This window comes from Apteryx mantelli, chromosome 1 (genome assembly GCF_036417845.1).
Source record: "Apteryx mantelli isolate bAptMan1 chromosome 1, bAptMan1.hap1, whole genome shotgun sequence".
NCBI lineage: Eukaryota > Metazoa > Chordata > Aves > Apterygiformes > Apterygidae > Apteryx > Apteryx mantelli.
In genome coordinates this window covers 177,403,332-177,426,811 of record NC_089978.1, presented here as the reverse complement: position 1 = coordinate 177,426,811, position 23,480 = coordinate 177,403,332, and the positions used below count along the sequence as shown (strand labels likewise).

Sequence of the window (23,480 nt, the reverse complement as noted above, 5' to 3'; positions counted from 1 at the left end):
GCAGAGGTTAAAGCTCTAATCAAAAAGCACATCCCAGCTGGTTCAGTTACATACCTGATTTCTTTATTGATAGCATCCAGCTGCTCCTGAAGCATCATGGCCAGAGTCTGGGCATCTGAATGGCCACTTGGTGACAGAAGGTCCATGGAACTGAAAAGTGTTTCTCTATCGTCGTCGTCAATGTCAGACATTTCGGTGTCACTTTCAAATGGATGGCTGCTCAAAACTCCTATCTGCTGAGTCCTGTTCCACTCATGATCTCCAAGTGATTTTACCTAGTAGGAATTAGGAAGTATATATGGCTTAGTCCACGAAAAACAATTTCAAAGTTGGATTTCTATAAAATGGCAAAGGAGAGCAACTAACATTTAAGAGTCCTTATTCAAGGATTAATTCTCTGTTAACACTTGTAATATTACTGCAAAGAGGCATTTTTTTGGCATTGCAGATGGTGTAAAGTATTTTCATATAATTTCTAATGTCATGTAAAATTAACTAACAGGGAAATTTGCAGTGATACGCAGAAAAGACAGACAGGAAAGTATGTTTGAACTTTGATATCTGAACTTAAATCTTCTCTGCCTTCATTTTAGTACAACAGTACTCTTGTCTGAGTATGTATGGGGAAAGCAAAACAAAACAAAACAAACCTTGCTGTTTGTATTTGACGTGCTTTTTCCTGAAATACACAAACTGAAAGCTTAACAGTCTGAAATACATTCTCTTATCAAGGAATATTTGAAATGAAATTGGTGATTAACCTTTGGTTCGTCTCTGCGTACTCCCATCCGGCCTCTTCTAGGTCGCCTTATCACTTTAGTTGACCGAAAGTCAGACTGGCTATCAACCAGTGAGCCCACAGAATACCTCAGCTCTGCTGATGTGTCAAGATGAGGCCTAAAAAAGAGCCAAAGCAATAGACTGAGAGAGTATATATAGTAATAACAGTAATAATCCACTGACCTTCAGTATAGAAAGACAGATTTTTAATTTTTAATTTTTTTTTAAGCAAACTATTGTGTCTCACAGAAGAAATGACAAAAACATTACACTTAAACAAAAACTTTTAAAAGCAAAAAATTGAAATCATATTATGAGAAGATTAAGGCAATAAAAAAACCCTTTGATTTTTCAAAATGAAGGCCTTGCATAGTAAAACTTATGATCCAAAAGTTTTACATGGAAAAAACATGCAGAGTTCAGGTGAAGACAATTAGCTGTACTGACTGTTGAATCTACTATCCTATGTATTTTCCTTCCATTACTTTCCTGAATAAATATTCCTGAGGTTACTGTAAGAATGGCACATGTTCACGAGTGAAGATATCTATAAAACATTCTGACCGTAAAGCTCTGCTCTGCATTATGAAAATATCAGTGAACTGCCCTGAGATATATAGCATAGGTTATGAATGGATTGTGTGTATCTAATGATGCTTTTGAGAGAATAAACCTGAGAAAAAGCACCTACAAGTTTTCCATAAAAATACATTTAGGACAGGAGTGTAGTTTTGAAATGAGAAGCTGTCAGCACACCAAGAAGAATAGGCCCTACTTTAGAAAGATTCTGGAATAATGACGGTTGACCCTGAAATTTTTCTATGGTCCTGGTAAGTCTTGGGACGTTGTGGTGACGCATGTGCTTGCTGGCTTCAGCACATCTTTTCTTGGCTGCAGACACCGTTCTCCGGCCTTTCATGTCCTTGATCAAACAACAGCCATAAAAATTCCCCTGTATGGGCCCTTAGAGGCATCCCACCTACGGGCTGCGCAGGGAAGTCAGAAGAGCAAAGGCTCCGTGCACCATTTGAGCAGTCAACCACAGCAGTGGAGACCTGGCCAATTTCTAGTTCTTAATACATAACCCATCTCCACAGAAATATATGAATAAGTGTATAGGCACATGATTATAATAGCACATAACTATGGTAGAAAAAAGAAAGGTAACAAATACTATATTGATAAGACAACTAAGTATGTATGTATTTATAGCGACTCCTAAAATACGCTCATGGCTTTCAAAGAGGACAAGGAAGAGCACCCAATGCTCTACAGACAGATGAGCACGCCCCTGCATTAGCTCTCCCTGAGATAGCTGGAATGGAGAGAAGAGGACTGCTAACTAAAACCATGCTATTAGTAAGGGAAGTTTTAATCTCTGTTTTACTAATAACAGGGATAGGAGAACAAAGCCTTTCTACTTGATGTTTCAGTATCTATAAAGAGCATAAAATGGGAGTTTAAAGCTGTATTTAAATATTTTTTAAAACATGGGAAAAATGCTTACAATCAGCTACAGACAACTTACAAGGTTCAGAGCAATGTTAATAATCAGTTTCAGAAACAAATCAGAAAAAAACCCTCAGAAACAAAATGAAATTTTTGTTCGCAAACACTTCTCACACTTTGAGGAGAAGGCTGCCCAAGAAAATGATGGCTTTAGCCTTAGGGACAAAAGCTAAGTAAGGGAATGCCTGATCTTTCAGAAAACCACATTTATTTACACAGAAGTCTGCATGAACTTCAGACTGTAAGTGTGACTGTTTCCCCAGGCTCTAGTTTTATATCTCTGTTTCTAAACATACAGATTCACTTTTCCCCGAGAAGAATTTAATTTGAATTTAGACACCCTGGTACTCGGAAGACTGAAGCATTGGTCGAAAATTTCAAACATCACTTTCATAAAATAAAAGTGAAAGATAAAACAACACAACTGTGATGTCTGCTTACTGATAAATGTGAGAAGATATTGATAAATGTGAAAGCCTCTAACTGCTGTGGGGGGTCTGTGCAACCGCACAAACACGCAGAGGACTAAGTACTGTAACAGGAAGCTGCTCTCACCAGAGCAAGCAGCAACCAACATGATGAGATATCTCTTCAGAAAGACCAAAGACTGACCCCTCTGCTAACAGAAGTGAGTCACTTTATAGCAGAATAAAGGCACTTTGACAGAATGGTATGGAGAAACTTAATTGCTATGTGGTATTACAAGTACTGTGACAAATCTAAAATAATAACAAAGATTTCAAGTGTGCTAATATAATATCACTTACAAAAAATAAATATTATAAAAAAAAGATAGAGGATATCAGATTCCTGGAAATGTGAAAATATGATATAATCATACTGGATAATATTTCAGAACTCAGATTTTAGGTGAGCTCATAGTGCAGTCATAAATGTTGGTCCTCTTCTTTTTTCTATCTATAAATCATCATGGTAAACAGCAGCTAAGAGAAGCAAACTTGGAATCTGTGTGGATGGTCTCCTAATATAAATCACTGTTATTTCAACAAAGTTAAAAGAATAAGAAATTAGCTAATATAAAGCTAAGATCAACATTATTTTAAGTGATCAATGATCTTTGTCTTAGTCATAGTGCATGAAAAACTTATTAATGTTTTGCTTGATGTTCCCTTTTCCAAATGTATTTAAGTTTTCTATAATTTGCATATATGCTGGTTCTAAAGTTTCATGGTCTTCAGATAAATTTAAAAATGAAAAAAGTCATTGTAGGACTAATTGTAGGACAATTTTTTAAACCTAATTTATGTATACCTATAAGGACTTATGGTCTTCTGTATGCTTGTTTCCAGAATCTCCTGAAAATCTTTGTGCTTCAGCAAACTTTCATGACTGATCCACTGTCTAACAGTTACCTTTCATCCCCTGAGGCTTTTTGGCTCTCATCACTATTTGGGTGATTATGCTAATCTCTATTGCCTCTGCATTATTTTTCAAACAACCATCAGTATACTTTCTCTTAGGCTTCCCATCATGCATGGTAGGTGCTTCCATAATACTAGAAAAATTGGGATTTTACCTTATAAAATTGTCTAAAACTCACTTTTATTATTACACCAATATGAAAACTTGACAACAGCTGCGCTACAAATGTCTTCAAACCTCCATCTACCACACTGGACTACAATTTTTTTTTTCCCTGTATGTTTCTCCTCTCTTACATTGTAAACTCTTTAGGGCAATGACTATCTTTTATGTTCTGTGTTTGTACAATATTTGCTACAATAGCACTTTGCTTTGATAATTAATAATATTTAGTACTTCTGTAGTAAGTTGGCAGGGAATAAGTTACAGTCCAGGTTCTAGTCTCTGGCAGCAGACATTTATTGCTGACCAGCTTCTTTAGTCTTCTGCTGAAAGAGCAGACTTCTGTAAAAACAGAACTGAATATGGACTGTGAACAATAAATAGTTAATGCTGAGACCTCCATATTCCTGAGAGGGGGAAACATATTAGAAACAAGAGCTCATACTACTGCTGGTAGCTTTGCACATGTGAGGTCATGAATGGGAAAGTGTACTGTTTTAGGGGAATTGCTGAATTCCCAAGACATTTAGATAGCTTGCCAAGTTCAAGCAGCCCTTTGACAAGGGCTAAACAGACTATTTACAGAGCATGAGCTAATGATATTCATCTACCCAGCAAGAAAGGCTGCTGTTCACCAAGGGCGGCTGCTCCCGACACATCTCTTCGATAGTCTCTGTCCTAGCAAAGCCCTCAGCATCAAAGACCAGTGTTGTGCATGTCTGTATACATACTTACACTCCCAAAGGAACAAAAATTATTACAATTACAAATATTTCATTGTGAATTTCATTAATAGTTCTCCATATGTAGAATAATATTATTCCAAAGACAATAAAAGATCTGGGGAAAAGTCATGTCCAAGTGCTGAGCAAGATGCCTGAGGCACACAGTATCTGGAGCAAGCAAAACCAGCAGGATTCAGTGGGAGTAAATGTCGTAGGATAACAGTGCTCTGAATTTAGTCTTGGGCCAAGAGCTTTGGCCAGCAGTCTTTAAAAGTTAACATATTAGTGTTGCTTGCTATGAAAAGAGGACATGGCACAAACAATTATCAATAAAGGATCAATTTTATTTCACAGGATACCCTTGAGCAAGAAGGACTATCTTTTCAGAATTCTAACACTATTTTCATGAAATTATTTCAGCTGTTAGTGGTTACTTCTATGCTACCTGTCCCACTATTGACTCCATATTGCTCTTCTGTCTCAAAGAGACATAATGTATTATTGACAGATCTCTCCGAATACTGCTTTCATTGTTAGCCGAAGGCCTGTGGTCTTGTTCTACATGCTATAGAAAGTTAATTGAAAAAAGTTAATGAAAAAAGTTGTTGTTAGATGTAATTGATAGAATCATATCAATTAATAGAATCATATATATGCTGATCAATTTTAGTTTTAAGGATGATAGTTGTAACTTATTTTTTTCCAGGAGTGCTTAATGATAAAGTATTTTGATATACTTTCAAAAACTTTCCATAATTTAAAGGACCTCCCCTGATTTCAGTGATATTTCAGTGCATACTCACTGCTATAAGGCCCCATATACCTACGAAAAAAGCGAAAAGCAACAATAATAATCATAGCACCGATTTTATATTTTAAAAATAATCATGTATTTCTTTAATGTGTAGTCTGAACACATCCTTGTTGCAAAGACTAGACATTTCTATTTATGTTCTCTTGCAATTCAAAGTTGGGAAATGTTTGTCTTTAAATATTACCTTGACAACGAGGGTTCAATTAACGAACCAGCCCTCAACTTCATCTGGTCCAGTTCAGATCTCAGTTTCTCAATTTCTTCTGCAAGTCTTTCCTGGATATGAGAAAAATAAGATATACTTACTTTTGATACAAAATAAACTTACTTTATGAGATATTAATCTCATAAAGCTAAACAAGTAAGATAAGATACCTTGAATATAAACCTGAACATAATAAAAAAACTCCTCTCCATTAAGTGCACAGAGCTTTAGCTGACTTTTTCTAATGATAATATATTTAACTCACTTCTAAATGTTCTTCCCACCCTTAAGCAAGAACCAATAAATAAACACAACAAATAAAACTTAAAAACATTTTTGCACAAAATACTATCATAAAAATGTAGATTTTTATATCAGATTGTTTCTATCTGTGTAACTACTTTATTTTTCCAGAGTTATTTCCAATGTAACTTTATTGTTTTAATAGTGTTATAGTGGAAATGAATACAGTGGCTAATTCTTTTTCAATTTGGTTTCTGTCTTAAATATTCATATGACTCTTGACACAGATGGACAGAGTCCATAATTCAGGTTTAGATTCTCTGCCAGCAAAATGATAGGAAGCTTTGATTCAATTGATACGGCTTTAGAAATATCCAGTCTGTCACCACCTTGATGGTGAAGTATAATCCTGATTTTGCCACAGAAGATGCATCTTATAACTATAGTAGTAGAGTAGGAAAATTTTATTTATTTAAAATACATTATAGTAAATATTATGAAATGCCACCTTCTCAGACATCTATAATGGGATAGAAAATATTTTAGTTATTCTGCAATAGTGAAGAACACATAAGGGATTGCCTTGCTGTTCAGAACATCATGATAACACCTACAAGCCCTGTTTTGCAAATGTCATTCTCTTTTTCCCTGCCTCCACCACAGAAATTTCTTGATCAAAATCACTCTCACAGTTTGCATAGACAGAATAAAGAATGGTGGAAAGACTACGTTTATGCAGGGAAGTGGATTAGCTACCGTGGCATACTTAGGAACGAGTTAGGAACTAAATAAACTACACCATGAAAAGGAATTTACAATATGCAATCTATATGAGAAGTTATTCTAGAAGAGTTACTACAGTTTAAATAAGCTCTAAACTGCTTATCTGGCTTCACAAAGAAAATATACAGAAGCCAGGAACCCAGACAATTTCATGAGCTCCTTTTGGGGGCTTTAATTAGAATATCTCTCTTCCTTTCTACAAGGTTATCTGAACGTGGATGAAAATAACAATCGATTTGCACAGATATTTCTTTTTCTATTTTTTCCTCAATATATCTGTTTTGGGATGTAATTATATTCTTCCTTAGTATCAAATGGTGCTATGCTTCAGAATTCTATACAATTTCTTTTACATGAATTCAATACATTACAGAAACACTTCCTCTATGAATCTGAAGGCAGATATATTTGTGTATTCCGCTGCCCTCAAGGCACATATAACTTGGGAAAAAAAAAGCCCAAACACTTGGATTTCAAATAAATATTTATAATTAATCTGACTGATTCACTAAGCAGTATTAGGGGTTAACCTGCAATGAACTAAAAAAGGTAATTTTCAGCTATATTTAACATAACGTCACTGCACCTGTTAAGAAGATTTGCATCAAATCCAGCAATTATATTCTTCACTGTGAAAGTGTAACCAGTTATGGGTACATCTCTGTTAAACAAGACTTCTTCAGAATTAAAACTGATAGAACAAAAATTCCGGAGCCAGTAAAATCGGTATGAATTTTAGTACTGACTTCCCAAGGCTAGGATTTCAACCATAAACTTAGCTTAGAAGAATTGTTAGAAACCTTGAATGGCTAGTTGAGACATCTGGGTGATTAAAGGAATTATCAGTAAAAACAGGAAGATTTTTCATGCCAGTTGAAGAATTAAATATACCTCATACATATGTCTAAATAATAAATATATAACATTTGATAAAAACAGATAAAATAGCAGTATTTTATAGCACCTTGTCATGCAAAGACTCTTCCAGGTTCTTCCTGAAACTTTCAGATTCTTGAATTAAAACATTCTAGGAAGTAAAAAGAAAATTGAAATATAGATTAACAGGAAAGAAATTAAAGAAATGTTAAATATCAGATACCACCATATACATGTAGCCTCCATACTCAAGTTAACAAAGTTATGTAACAAATCAACCTTGTTAATCACTGAACTTAAAATTAAAATCCTTTACTGCTTCAGTTTGAGTCCATATTAAATTTCGAACACTAAAAATAACCAAAGCATGTAAGAAAATTTTCTTTCAAGAACAGGAAAAACTTTGGATTTTTGTTGAACTGAGTGACTCTCATCTTCTACACATCTATTTCTCCCAAGTTGTTCTTTTTAATGGGTATATCTTGCTTTGTAAAACATTTTGTTTCAATGATATAACTTGGAAATATATCCTCTGACAGATTCTGAAATATGCTTCTGAAAGATTCCCCTCAGATCAAACTAGAGGTACATAAGCAGAAGAGGAAGAGATTAAGGAAATGATGGATAAAAAGGTCTTATGATTTGAATTTTACAGGTACATTATGTCTTACAGAAAGCTAAAACATCACGGAAAGCTGGTAGACATCACTCCTTCTCCTACGGAAGCGGTTCCTTCTCCTGTGGTGAGAGTATTTCATTCTTACTGCACACAGGAAGGAGGGAAAATTAGCAGGCTGAAATACAGGATTGACAGCACATCTGAAACATGGCCATCCTCAGTTCTAATTCCCTTTTTCTCACTGTCTCATAGCATTTGGTGGACTGGTTATTTACAAACTTTGCATCAGTCTCTCCACTGATAAGCTGAAGTTTATACTGCCCTTTGCACGTTACCTTTTCCTCCAGTGCTGCCATTCTCTCTTTTAAGTGTAGCTGCAGACGCTCGTTGGATTCTGTCAAAAGTCTGTCTACAGTATCCGATAGTCTTTTGTTGTGCTCCTCATTCATTTTTTCTCTTTGCCTTGCCTTTAATATAGGATAGAAGGGACAGACTGTTAGTGTTCAAAGGTAACCAGTACGGACTTGTATCATTAAAAGGCAAAAATTTTATGGTAACTGAATACATGTAAAGAAATTCCACAAGAAATTTAGTTAGTTATTGATTAATACACATTCACTTTTGTACCAGCAGAATACTCAGACAGCTGCAACTAGATGTAAATTACTACATTAAGTTGGTTAAATAAAATGGGAAGATGCTGCCATCACTGCTACAAATAAAGCATTTACCAGTCAATAGATTTGTGTGCTGTAGTTTATAATGTAGCACTATTCAGACAAATTAAAAGAGTAAAACATGCAGAAGTTATCTGCAATACACATACTCTTTGAAGTTCCTGATTCTTCTCTTCAAGTTGAGCTTCTAAATGTCTCATACGTTCTTCAATATTTCCATGCCTTTCTTCTGCCTGTAAAAAAATAGAAAGACTCTTTTTATAATTTAAATGGCTTTGTAAGTCTTTATCTCAGTAAAGTTTAAACAAAACATAAAGCAAGCTACTACTAACTGCAAACTGAGTTTTCAGAAAAGAAACTTTATTTAAACAGGCAGCTGAACAGCATTGCTTGAAATGTGTCAGCTACGAAGGCCTGTTACATCCAAGCATCAGCAAAACATTGGAGTTATTTATGAGCAATGAAATCAGCCAAATGTAACATGCAGACTGTGCATGGTTTGAACACAAACCTGCCATCGTAAAATTGTAAGCTCCTGAAGCACTGAACTGCACGATGGTTGATTATCAATTAAAAAAAAATAAAACAAGTTAAAAAAAAATGAAAACAAATCAGATGGATTCTATTTAGCAATAGAAAGTAAAGTCCAGTAGGACTACCTTCCTACGTATGGAGATCATTTCTTGTAGTTTAGCTTCCATAATATATTGATAATCATCAGATGAGGTAGAAGAGGTTGGATCAGACTAACAAGTCAAGGAAAAGGAGAGGGACAAAATTGAAAAATCAGAACTAAAGACACTGACACTGAACAGAACACAGCACAGAATGCTTAAAAGAAAAGTGTGACTGAAAATTTAATACTTTTAACTGACAGATTTTTACGTGGAATAAACTACACTGATACTTGGTGATTATGATGCAGTTGATGTGGTAAACTGAAAAATAATGGAATGCTAAAAAAGCTATCAACCTACACATGGAAGTTCAAGGTTAGTGATGACTGGCTGATGACAGATTACTACATAGTGAAATCAAAGCAACACTGCCTAAGAGAGTCTAATGTTATTTGGAATTATGACAAACTAAACACCAGAATACGACTCCGCGAGGCCACTGTCAGAAAGTCCTTTATAATTTTTCTACCATTTTCTAGGAATTAAAACAATGCATAAATACTAAATCAATGGATTGATCAATTATAGAACTGTGAAATGTTATGGTATACTCCCTAATTTCTAGAAAACCGAAAGAACATCAAAAGAGACAAGGCTCAAGGTTTAGTATTCCATTTTAGAATACACTACATAAGCCCTTTTATCCAAATAAATAATTTAGTTTATATCCCTTTGAAAGGATCCACCCTGGTGGATCCCTTTGGCAAGATCAGGGTCATCAGATAAAAGAAGAACCTATAAACAGAAATATATTAATTGGAACAAAAAGCCATTACTGAATATAGAAATGGTAATCCATCCAAAGATCCATTACTACTTCTGACAGAAGTTGACCTTAATTAGGTCATCTATTGCAAAACATGAATGTCCATGTTATTGTCATATCAAACAAGTCTATGTTATCATGAAAAAAAAAACACTTAAGAAAGGGGAAAGCTATGTTGAATTTGTTGCCATGGAAATGGAAGTGTGCATAAGGAATCTAGACAGTGCTACTGATGCCTTGGAGTTGCGAGCCTGTGCTTGTCAAACACTCACTATTTCATTCTTTCAAGTTTACCCTCTCTCAGAAAGAGATCCTGAACTCTTAGTCTTCAGATGAGCAAACCCCAATATGTACAATAAATACTACTTTTGAAACTGTATTTTTTAGTGAGACTGTTGCCTACTATTGATTTATCAGAATAATAATTAGGAATAGATATCAAAGTAACTCCAGCTGTACAACATAACTCCAAATCACACACAAACTTAGAAGTATTATCAGGACTGAAATATCAGACAGAAAACAAAATTATGACCTACAGTTTTATAAATCTAAACTGCAGCTGCTGATATGTAGACATTCATAAGAAAACCGTGCCTTGTATAAATGCAAGTATTATGCTTAACATTGAAGACCACTAACACTTACTTGCTTTTCAGATTAAGTATATTTACAAAATTCAAATATTTGCAAAATGTAAAGGAAAGGGTCAGTATAATTTCTAACTAAGCTCATTTGATAAGTGCAATTACTGTTTCTGATCATGAAACAGGCCTATTGTGATGTATTTGGACTTATTATCCGAAACTTTGGTCTATTTGTTACAATTTAGACCAGTGACGATTACTTTACGATTTACCTCATCTTAACTTTGAGTTTTGCATATTAGTTTGTTTTAACACTCATACGATATCTCACTGCTTCTTTTCCCAAATTGAATAAATAAGAAGATAGGATTGAAAAAAATTCAGTCCCTGGGATGGCAGAAACCAGGACATGTTATCCCTTCCATGATGACAAGCTTTATCTTAACAGGAGATAAGCTCTTCTCCTCCCCTCCCAGAGTCCTGTCTGAACCACTGGTTGGAGGCTTTCCCTTAATGTGGCTCTAAGGTCAGGAGAAGGTTTGAAATCATTGTCAAAGCTCTGAGCTCATGATGGGGAAGGATTAAGGAATTCCACCTCTTTTGAAACCACTTTCATTGAAGGAGATACAGCACCTATTGGGGCTATCACCCTACAAAATTAAACTACTTGGAAGTTTCATCAGCTGACTGCAAACTTCAAACGTGAGTTTCTTAATCTTCACTGCCTCTATACACTTAATTGCAAGCTTACGCAAAAATAATAAAATAATCAAAGCTAGTGCTTCAAGATTCAAAGGAGATCTCATTTAAGACTTCTGATATGTAGTGCCGCCTGCCACAACCTGCCCTTGAGAAGCCAGTCTAACTAGCTGTCATTCACATTTATTTCTCAGATTAAAAAAAGAAAGATAAGATTTTTCCATCCAAACCATGCTATAGCTTATTCCTTAGAAGGAAACTGTCTTCTGAATGGATAAAGTAATTGTGATATTATGTCTAACTATTATTGGGAGAGGAGAAGGAGGAGGAAAATTATTTTCTGAAGTATGCATGCTATCTGAATACACAATTTATATATTATATAGAAAGCTTTCTTACAAGAATAAGAAATGCTCATAAAATTCTTACAAATATCTAATTTTGCTTATTTCATCACTTCCTGCTGCATTAACTGTCCATGGCTGTAATTCAGTAAGGGGTGTGTGTGTGTGTGTATATATCTATATATACACACACATAGATATACGTAAATCTTTTTGCATGATAGGTTTCTTTTAATAAAAAATATTAAAGTGTTGAAAGGCACATCCTTGCTTAAAAACCTTGCTGAATGTAGCTCAGAGTACCTCTATTATGTTTTCTAGCATAAAAAAGGAAAAGCTAATCTCAACACTAATCTCTCTTTACATCTCTCTGGTAGGTAAAGGGACTTTAAAATTAATTAAAATTCAATATGTGTTAGAATCAAAACAAATGTCATTATTCTAAATATTTAATATTCTAAATAAGACACACCTGAGACAGAATGAACAACTATGGACTCTGAGGTTCATAACCAGAAGTTGGATTTCTTCAGTACTGCTTTGCTGAGAGTTAAAAACTTTCTAAAGTGGAACTTGCATGGCTACTGGCTTGGCAGACCTCATCCTAGATTCTTCTTTTTAATACATGACTTACATGACTCTTTTCTATTACTCTGTATAGGAGGATTAGCAAGACACATGGTGTGGTATTCAGCAAGTAGCATTCAAAGCATTTAGCCAGCATATTCAGTTATAAATAGATTTGTGAAATTGTGTATATTAGACTGGATTAAAAATATGTGGACAAGAACTAACAATGTCTAACCCCTATGAGATACCAGCATGAGTCTTAATGCTCAATTTGCACTTTATATGCTACAAAATAGCAACGAAATAGCCAGTACAAGCCAGTAATAGACAGGAAAAATTTGCTTTGATGGAATACCAAAGCAGCTTGTATTATTGCTCTCTAACCCTGTTAAAACTCTGCTGCTGCTCCTGTTGCTAATGCGCCCACCAAAAAAATGTTGCTTTCACATCATCTGTTACTGTTGGCACTGCACATTTTCTAGGTCCTTGCATCTTAGTTGAAAAAATCCAGTTTGTGTCATACTGATGCAGAAAGCACCTGTACAATACAGGTGTCATCATTTTTCTTCCTCTTGCTGAGCTGCAGGATCAAATCTAAACTTTTCTAATGGTACAAGCTAATTTCCACAGTTTGGAGACCTTGACTTTTGAACACCTGCTGTCTCCAGATTTTCTACTAACTTCTTATGGCACACATTCCTTTGGCTATCTCTTGAATTAGTGAGTGACCCAAGAATAAAACAATACATTATTGAACTATGCAAGGTGCATTTGAAGGTGATCACGGTGACTGAGCCACAACAGCTCATAGAGTTATCAGCTACTGATCACTTCTAGCCCATTGCAAATATGAAATAAAGTGTCTTGGCTTAAATCACGCCTTTTTCTGAAACCCAGCCTTTCAGTCACTAGATATCCACACATTCTTGCCCTTCCTCTTTTCGCTGCTACCTTCTACACCTCTTAAGTTTAGTCAGCAACTCCTTTCATTTAGCTCTGTCATCCCTTCTTCTTTCCCTTTGTCCTCCCATCAAGACAAAATCGTCTGTGGAAAGGGGAGCACAGGAGGAGGGGTGGTTTGACAGTGAGGTGTTGTAAATGTGGAGTTATTTCTTGTGCTTCCCTCCTCACAAAAGATTTTCTCATTTTTTTCCAGCAGAAGATTAATCAACTTCCTTCAGCGGTGAATACATCATCTTCTCTTCCTCCCTTCTTCTCAGAGAAGTTTCTGTCTTACTCACCTTCTTCCTGCAAGAGACCTTCTTTGTCTCCTTTGCATCCTTTCCTCCGCAGCTCTTCTTCTCCTTTCACTCTCTTGTTACTTCTTTTCAACTTAATGCAAATCAGATACCCGCATCCTCACAAAACAAGCACTATGTCTCACTTGCCTCCAGTTTTCATGTCATTTTTCTTCACCTTTAAAATTAGCTAAATATGTTATTGTGCTAACTGTGTTTTACTATGATTATGGTATATATGACTGCTGCCTCAGTTTCCTCTTCTCCCTCTCAGTGCTTCTCTAATGCAGCTAAAAAGCACTGTTGGCATTTCTGGTAATCTGCATACTGGAATGATGGCATAAAATGCTCAAGGCCGTCTTGTGATCGGAGGAGTGAAGGTGTACCTTAGCTGCACAAGCACCCAAGGAGAGAGTGACTTCTGGTGGGAGTGACTGAATGGAAGTAGGTGGATGCAGGTTGTCTCTACTAGACCATCTCCTAACTACATGAAAGGAGAAATCATACTTGACAGACATCCAAAGATGCTGAATGCTCCAATGTCTGTCTCTTCTGAGGAAAACAAGCATCTTGTAGAATAAATAATGGTTCAGTTAACTTTGGAGGGAGGTTCATCCTGCTACCAACTGCCTCTTCTCCAGGGCAGGCAAACAAATCACACTGTGAGAGTGAGTACAAGGTGGCTCAATGAATCATGGCAGTCTAGATCCCGGGATACATGCTGAGAGCTGTGCTACTTGTCATGACCAGACAAAATGCCAGTGCGATGGCCAGGCAGGACAGCACAGTACATGGGATCATGCTGTTCCAGGTTAGTCTGCCACAGGTTGACTAACCCTCCAGTTGCTCACCCAATGGTCAGAACACAGTGAAAACAAAGCCAAAGAAAAGTTCAAATGATTCAGGTAAATTTATGGGTACTTATCTGAGTTCACTGTATATTCCAAACTTTTGGAAGTTCACTCCTTATGAACTAGTTTGGGCATGGAAAAGTAGCAAAAAACATTCACTAGCCCATATAAAGCAAGAAATTTAACTCAGGTTTTGAAAACTGACACAATAGAAGGATCTCGTACTACATCCTTCTCTTGCAGGATCCCAACTCAGGTTTATTATGAGGAAGAATATAGTAAGTTGAATGCAGAATTGTAACATGCATATTTTCAGCTTGAGAAAAAATATCACATCCAAATCCAGAACACATTTGTTCTGTTCTATATGCATATGTAGATAACTGGTTTTTTTTTACCCACAGCAAAGCAGTCATGGTTTCCAGGTATCCCATACCACTTTCCTTTAATAAATATGTAAAATATATTCGGCTCAACTCACCTCCACTTTCATACCATTGTAACCCCATTAATCTCAGTGAGGCCACTTTCACTGAGGTAGTATAAAAGAAAGGAGAATCAAAATTTTGATTTTTTTCAGTGCAAAAAAGCTTGTTGATTCGGGGGACTCATCTTTTACTTCTTAGTATACATCAACATTGCAGTGACCACAGCTTACATAGGCAGACTTAAGTTAGTCTGAAGCCAGCTAGTTTGAGTAGTACTAACAGAGCAGGTATATTGGCACAAAGCTCAACACCGGCAAAATTACTTAAGCGTTACTCAGCTTCTTAGGTAGGTTTTTCAGCTTTCATTGGGTGGCTAGTCTGTTAACAGTATCCCAGCTAGCCAATTTAAAACTACTTAAACAAGCTGAAGTGACTGCAGTGTAGTCACTGGTTCCAGGCAAATTTATGTGATCCATGAAAGATACTGGACTTTGACTTTCAGTTTGCATTTGTTTCTTCAGCTTTCTGTGTAATCAGAGAGAAATGGACAGAACTGGCATTACGGTCTGATTGACTTCTCAGGCTTTCCCTCTTGGCAAAAACTTTGATGAAGTCCATCAAAGTGAAATGGGGTGGTGTGTCAGCTCTGTTCACAGTTCTCTAACCACATCAAATGAAACAATGTAAGAAGACAAACGGAGATGTATACTGGAGCTTTATGGTCACGGTAACAACAATATCCCTGCATACTCTGCGTGATTGAAATGGGATTTCTTCTTGCAATATTTATCATTAATATATGTTCAAGAAAAAATGCAGTTGCAAGAAAAGACATGCTTGAGACTGCAAAATACTTACTGGTGCCTAATTGCTGAAGAAATTATTCAGGAAAAGTCCTCTTAAAATAGAAAACAATATTTTTAAACTACTAAGGGCATTAGAATATGTGATTATTTGTCAAATCAGAAAAGAAAAACCTGAAAAATATTAAGTTGCCAAGGGATTGCTCTTTTGTGCACCTTAGTTTTTATTAAAATGCAGTAATGTTTGTTTGGTATTTCATGTAGCTCTCTTTATGCTGATTCTTCTTTTTTCCACCATTTTCAGTCTGCCTTTCAGATTCCCACCCATTCATATAAACCTGAAGTGGACAGCACAAAATCTTGATTACTGAATAATGATCTTGCCTTAACAAAGTCAAATAAAAAAACAAAACACCCCCCCCCCCAAAGCCTCTCTTTCTAGTTAACTAAATTACACAGAAATCAGGCTCTATTAATGAGTCACTTAGCACGTAAGGCTTCTGCATAAACGGAAAAACATGAGAATTGTAAAAAAAAGAAAAAAAATCCATTAATATAAAAATGGCTAGGCATATAAATAGCCAGAAACACTCCTTGGCAATAGAGAAAAGAAATCTTAGATAAATCAGAATGATATGTAATACCCTCTCTCAAAGGTGTTTTTCATTTTTGTCTGATTAGAAGATAGCAAGAAAAAAACATTATCATTATATGTCTTAATAAAGTTGATAATACCTGAACTACAGTTTTAACTGCATGCATACCTGAAAGTATAATAGAAGCCAAATATGATAACCAGACTACTGAAAATTTGTTTTTATCTTCATATTCTTCTGCAAGAAAGCTGCCATGTAACAAAATGCTATCAGAAAAACCACACCGTTTGTGGTCCTCATGGGGTTTCACATTTGTCTTTGTGATTACACAATACAAAGAATGATTAAAACAAGCCTCATAAGTATGTACTGCAAGTATGTAGCACAAGTTGTCTTCAATTGTCTTGCACAAATGATTCCAGCCACCATTAGGATTTGATTTTATAGTATTTTGGGGGATAATTGAAAATAATTGTTGTTTCACAAGCATGATCCTTGAAAACATCAAGGACAACTATGACTTTTTTTTTTCATTTTTCTTAAATTGGAAACTCTGACATAGTAAAATCTTTCTGGGTTAATTAATGTATTGGAAATCTATGACTCCTTTATAAATGCAGTGTAGGCTAACTTACAAATAACTATTTCGTCTGTCACCAAAATGGTAAGAATTATAAACACAGCATTGAGAACATTGCTGGTTAATACTAACTTGTGGTACATACTTATCAGGAAATGTTTTCTCCTTTTCAAATCAGCTTGAGAGCACATTATGTTTGTCCTTGAAGTGAGGAATCTGGATGCAAATCGAAGTTAAACAGTCAGCACTCTGAAATGAACCTATTTCTCAGTGCAGTACCTTAGTGAGGGCTGCAATTCTCTGCGCCAGCTCAGCCTCCACTTCGGGTAAGGTTTCAGCCTTCCGCATGGTCTGCTGCAGTTTCTGCTCCGCTAGCTCCAGGCGCTCTTGCAGTTGCCTGTTTTTTTCTTCCAGCTGAAGGCCAAAGACAGAAAGAACTATACATAAAGAGGCAGAATTAAGATTTTTCCTTCCTTTCTTTCCTTAGATATCAAAGAAGCAATCAAAATCACTACAGGTATGGATATTTCACAGCCTGGCAATGCTGGTGTAGGCAGACAGCTGTACTAATGATAAGTCGTACTAATGTGAGAGCTCAGCATCATATGAAGGCCAAGAAAAGAAGTTGTAAAATAGCACTAACGAAGATGAACAAAAAGCTCCTTGATCTACGTGCTGTTTATCTAAACAAAATAAAAGTACTGGTGCCGGTAAAACAAGAACTTTCTAAATGTCTAACATGGAAATATATAGGAACTAAAATGAGAAAAGAAGAACAATTCTAAAAGGATAAATTCCCTGCAAATTTTCTGAACAAACTGCCAAATGCAATTTTTTGAACAAATGCCAACGATATGTTAGGAGATGTTAAAACTGACAATTGCTGCTCGGTTAATTCATTCATTATCATATCCTGGTTGCTATCTGGTTAAGGTTGCAGAGACATTGTTTGTTGTGAACCTGTAATTGGACCTCATTTTACATCAGTAAAATTGTTTAATCCTTGATAACCACCAAAGAAAAATAGGACTTCAAAATCTTTTGAAGCATTTTCTGGCCTAATGAGATGTACTACACGATTAAGAATTCATAAATGGCTTAGTAAGTGCTACCCACTCTCCTGTTCACTCCAAGTAATAAGAGTCATAATGAAAAAGGAGTGTGCTTTTAGATTGTTTTTTAATCCTTCAAAAGCATAAAAGGTATGCTTTTCACATTGCAATGCTGCAATTGAACTTTAAGTCTTTCTTGTATGTGTTTTAAGCCCAGTTCTATTAATCACTGTTTTGAGTAGGTAGTGCTCGACAGCACAGAATGACTCATGATGGTAGCAATAAAATCTCTGCAGACAGATGCAGCTAACTTGTTTTTTCTTTTTTCTAATGATTGAAGATACATGTTAAAACAGTCAAAGCAAGCTGGTAGAAATCAGAGAGTTTGTGTTCTGATGCTTTAATTTTGCTGCATATATGTATATATAGACAGAGGGATGTGTGAGTGTGTGTTTAAATGTATCTGCATACAGTTACAGAAACAGAGGTTATCAGATCATACAGGCCTATTTCCCACATAGCATTTTATATTGTTTGAAGACATGATAGGTGAAAAAGAATAAAGTATTTGATACTGAGAAAGAGGAGCAATTTCATCTTTTACAGTTTAAATAATATTCACTTCGTGTTAGCTTTCAGTTCACACTGTATTCTTCAAATTATAACAATGTTTTCTGTTCACTTTACACTACAGCTTTTGGAATCACCTTGGAGACAAAGTGCCACGAGAGAAAACTGCATAATCAGTTTATACTCTTTTATAAAAGATATTCATAGAAAGCTTAATCATCTCTGTAAAATCTTTTCTATGCAATACTAATACTTGAAATCATTATGATCTATTTTACACAAATTTTGGTCTTTCTTGCAGAAGTGACCTTTTTTTCCTGTTTATACCATTCTGTTTTGATTTTTGTTTAAAAATTTTAAAAATAAATCTTAGGAAAGCATTATATAAGAAACCCTCCACTTAGGGGATAAGCTGATGTGCATTTGTGCAAGATACTGTTAGAAAAACACAATTATTTTACAGTGCTGAATGCATACATTAGTCTGGTATTCATGGTTATAGTCTCTGATATGAAGCTTAGAGATGCTGAACAACTTAATTTTCTTCGCTTAAGTTATCCATTGATTTAAAACAAGCAGCTTGACCTAATAGAAACCTCACACTGTAGATCTGGCCCCTTTTTGTGTGTTAACTTTCATGCTGCATGAAGAAAGCAACTGACTGATGCAGATACCGAACCTGACGCAGGATGGCTTCCTTGTTTGCCAGTTCATTTTCCAGCTTATCGTTCATGTCATGTATGGAGGTGGATTCTCTCTGTGCACTGAGGTAGCGCTTCTCCAGCGTAGTGATTCTTTCTTCCATATCTTCTTTTTGTGCCATTGCCTAACATGACAAGAAGTATTAAGAACCATGCAATTAAAATCCCACATAGTTTTATGCCAGTTTAATTTTTATGTTAACAGTAGAGAGGGATGTAAAGTATGCTCAGCAGTAATTTTCATATTTTAAAGAGAATTATTCCCTTTGGGATTTCTTATAAACATGATATTTAAAGTGGTTGCTATTGAGTAGAGCAAAGAGAAAAAATTCTCACCTTATTATATTTTTATAGCATCTACATATTTCAATGCGAAGCAAACATGGCAAACCCAGCTCACATTTATTTGTTTGCTTTTTAAACAATGGCAGACTCGATCCGAATATTGATATAATCACATAATAATAAAGATATCACAGTGCAGTGATGTGGGAAGGATGTATATGCACATTTTTACTCTTATTCCTGGGTCGTACTAAAATTTTGTGCCAAAGTACATGTAACAGACAGCAGATGACATGTCCTGAAATTGCAGGAAAACAAATGACCAAATGTGAGATATATAACATGTTATATGGATAACATATCCATATGTTATGGATATATATATTTAAATCTTCTGCTGTTTTTATAAGTATACTACAGGTTGGCCCTCACTGAAGTCAATAACTGTAATTTAGATAGATTATTCATTAGTAATGAACTGGATATTCTGCTTCAATTCATTTTATTGAAAGCAGAAAAATTTATTAGTTTTAAACTTGTATCGCATTTTGAAAGAACTTACATGTTGGCACATAGTCTTTCATAATGAAAATATTTACTTATGAGTACATCTTGCCATATGTGTTATGCTATATTATGAAAGCAGTGCTGTTGAAATAAGTAAGATTATTTTTAAAGTGAGATACCATGAATAAATAAACTGATCCAAATAGCTAGTCCTAAGATGGTCTAGATGAGGTTATCTTTTTGCATGAAAGAAATTACATAAATAATAATAATTATTTACTTAATTCTTCAACAGTATTATATAAGGGTTTTTTTGGATGCACATCATTTTCTGCATTGGGAAAAGATGCATTTTCTGTACCTTTTGTGGTCCTATGAAATAATAAAAAAGGGCACCTCCACCTTTAAAACACCTTTACAGGTAGATTTCGCATTGATGTTTGGCAATTATTCTACACGCAAATCTATTAGTGGTCACTTTGCTTTTAGCTTAGGAAGTAAAAGAGAGAGAAACGAGTGGCAATCAAAGTGCCCAGGAAACAGCAGTATTTGTCAGAAGGTAAGTGATAATGGGGTGCAAAATATGTTTTGCAACTTTATAAAAAGGATATAATATTGAAAATATACAGAGTAAATAGATGTGAGGATACTTTTAGGCTGTGTCAGGTAATAAAAGTTCTGCAGGAAAATTTCTTCCAGAATACTAGAAAGAGCAGGTTAATATATAAATATATATATATATATACACACACACACCTCTACTGTAGAAAGCAGTGTAACAGAGAGATAACTCCCCTAACTCCAAAATAATAAAATAAGATTCTAGAAGCAGACCATCCACATAGTATTGAGCTCCACATAAGAGCTGTTCTGGAGGATACTACAGAGAGCCACGAATTTAAGAGAGAAAAAGAAAAGGAAAATGGAAATATATTTCCATGCAAGACATGGACATTTCCACCCAGCAGAGACAAAATTTTGAAACTGATTTGCTGAGAGGGGAATAGCATCTTAGAACAAGGACGATGAAGTTGCCACACATGATTAAATATTACAATTGATTACATAACACTTTTATAAAAACAACCCAGATTTTTAAAAATGGACTTTTAATTAAGTTATCTACATAACTAGCGCCTCTGTTAAATAGAGTTCATCACAAAAATGTGAAATAGCTGAAAAAGTGGCCAGAATGTACGCTAATAATGCTAAATAACAGGATAGGCCTCCTTCCTATTAGAGTTTCACATACACAAATTTGCTTTTATGAATGCTTTCTTATAGATTTCTAATACTACTTTTAATATAAATTTTGTGTTTCCTACATACAAAGGCTTTTGTCAGTGCTAGACTTTTGCTTCCCATATTTATTGACCCTGATCAGTTTGTATCAAATATCGCAGGAACAACCGTCAAGTAGTGTGAGGTGAATGTGGTGAACTCCTTACCTCTCTAATGTCTCTCTGGTATTTACTGTTCATTTCTTCTGTTTTGATGAGCTCCTTTCTGGCAGTCTCTGCTTCCTGCTCTACCTCTCCCACCCGGGAAGACAGCGCAGCCAGACGCTCCTTCATTTGCGCCATTTCATAGTTTTGCTTCTCAAGCAGTTCCTGAAGTTCCACAACTTGACTGGCATCATCATTTGAGTCTATAGAGCCATTTGACAGGCGCTGTTAACAGAAAAATGATAGTATTATTATTATCATTATCTTTTAATGTAGGCTCTATCTAAAGAATATCTAAGCCAAAGATTATTTTAAAAAATTACAGGAGCAATGAGGAGGGGGGAAAAAAAACAAAATAATTTTAACTATAAATAAGGCAGGTGTAACTATGAAAAAAAAAACCCAAAAGTAAAAAGATTAATATTCATATCAAGGGATTCCAAAATATTACATGACAGAGATGGAAATGTTTGCATTAACAGCAGAATGCTATACAAGACCAGCATTAGTTTAACATTATAGCCATTCAAGTACAAATTGCAACAATACTACTTCTAAAAGGCATCAAAAAGCGTATATATACCTTAGCTAAACTAATACCTCACTTAAACCTACTCAAAGTCCATTTCACTTGCAAAATAGGCCACACTGCAGACAGAAAATAATACTTTAATAAATCACAATTCACTGTACCAGAAGGTAGAGTCTAGTCAACCTACTGGTTAAATCTACATTAGAAACAAGTTCTGCTAAAGTAATCTGTATACTGCTGAAAGCTCTAATATAAATACAGTTACAAAGAAAAAAAATCTAGGACACATTACTGAATTTGGAATATGATTCCAGGAATATGACTTATATTGCATATAAATGATGCCAGGAAAAAAGAGCAGTCGCTAGTGGGACTTGCTGGCATTTCTTTATCAGTATAGATAGTTACATTATGCCTTTTCCAGCATAGTCTAGGTCATGTTTTGACATAGATTTAATTATCTCATGTCAAAAAAAAACAACCAACCAACCAAAAAAAAAAAAAAAAAAGAAAAACCAAAACGAAATCATCTTGGGTTTTCGTTTGAGTTATATCGCGGAACAGTAAAATCAAAGTCAAAACTGTCATTAACTTCCTTGATTAGAGGCAATTTTATCATGTTAAGGCTATATACAGTTTATTCTCATAAATGTATGGGAGCAAAGTATTTCAGTGTAACTATTATTTTACATAGGTTTCTGATCTCAAAGAGCATCATACAAGAATATTGTTCCTAAAGGGTATCTATTGTGTTTCAGATGGTTGGGGTATAGCAATGCATACATAAAATATGCCTAGCGAGATCCTAGATGAAAACAAGCACCGTTAGTGCTTTTGTATTATCATTGTCAAAATATATCTGTACTTAAATCTACTGACAAATTGAAAAAACACTACTTTGTTCAATGGCTTTAACAATATTATTTCCCAAATCAGCCATAAAATGAACCCAGATCAAGACCATCTGCACCTCTGTGGATCACTGAATAAAATTATTTCAATGTGAAAATTCATTCCATCAAATAACTCAGCTCCAGAATTGCTTTTTGTACATTACTTAATTATATTATCTTGATATTTTATGTTAGTTGCTGAACCAACTTTGATCTACTTGCAGGATACAATGGTAAAATGACAATAGCAATTTAAAATCTTATGTACATTAGGTTTGTTGTCTGGAAAGTGTTGTTACTCGAAACAAATTCCAATTCATATGCCGTGATCACATATGTAAATAAAATAGTATTCAAACAAGATAAAATATTTTAACCATAATAATTTATTCCATTGTGTAAACTTCAGACAACTCTTTATTTATGACTATTATGTGTCTTCTATGGCTTTAATCGCATACAGTAATTTCAGCAGTTGTGACAGATGAACAAGTTTTAGCAGGTGTTTAGTTTGCCCTACAATTTTCTAAATAGCAGCCCATGAATTGCAACTAAGTTATAGTAAGGCAAATATCAAATA

The 23,480-nt window shown here is 35.0% G+C and overlaps 1 protein-coding gene across 1 annotated transcript in view; it reads right to left on the bottom strand.

Moving 5' to 3' along the window:
* The window catches only part of PPFIA2 (PTPRF interacting protein alpha 2), a 363,489-nt gene that overhangs the window by 50,959 nt on the left and 289,050 nt on the right, over nt 1-23,480 (bottom strand). The window contains exons 9-17 of the mRNA XM_067312975.1: nt 21,479-21,700; nt 19,217-19,363; nt 17,195-17,329; nt 8,926-9,009; nt 8,435-8,566; nt 7,569-7,631; nt 5,558-5,649; nt 762-897; nt 55-275 (exon numbers count right to left, since the gene is read on the bottom strand). Coding sequence (XP_067169076.1) covers nt 55-275; nt 762-897; nt 5,558-5,649; nt 7,569-7,631; nt 8,435-8,566; nt 8,926-9,009; nt 17,195-17,329; nt 19,217-19,363; nt 21,479-21,700 — 1,232 coding nt within the window. The remainder of the gene's footprint in view (nt 1-54; nt 276-761; nt 898-5,557; nt 5,650-7,568; nt 7,632-8,434; nt 8,567-8,925; nt 9,010-17,194; nt 17,330-19,216; nt 19,364-21,478; nt 21,701-23,480) is intronic.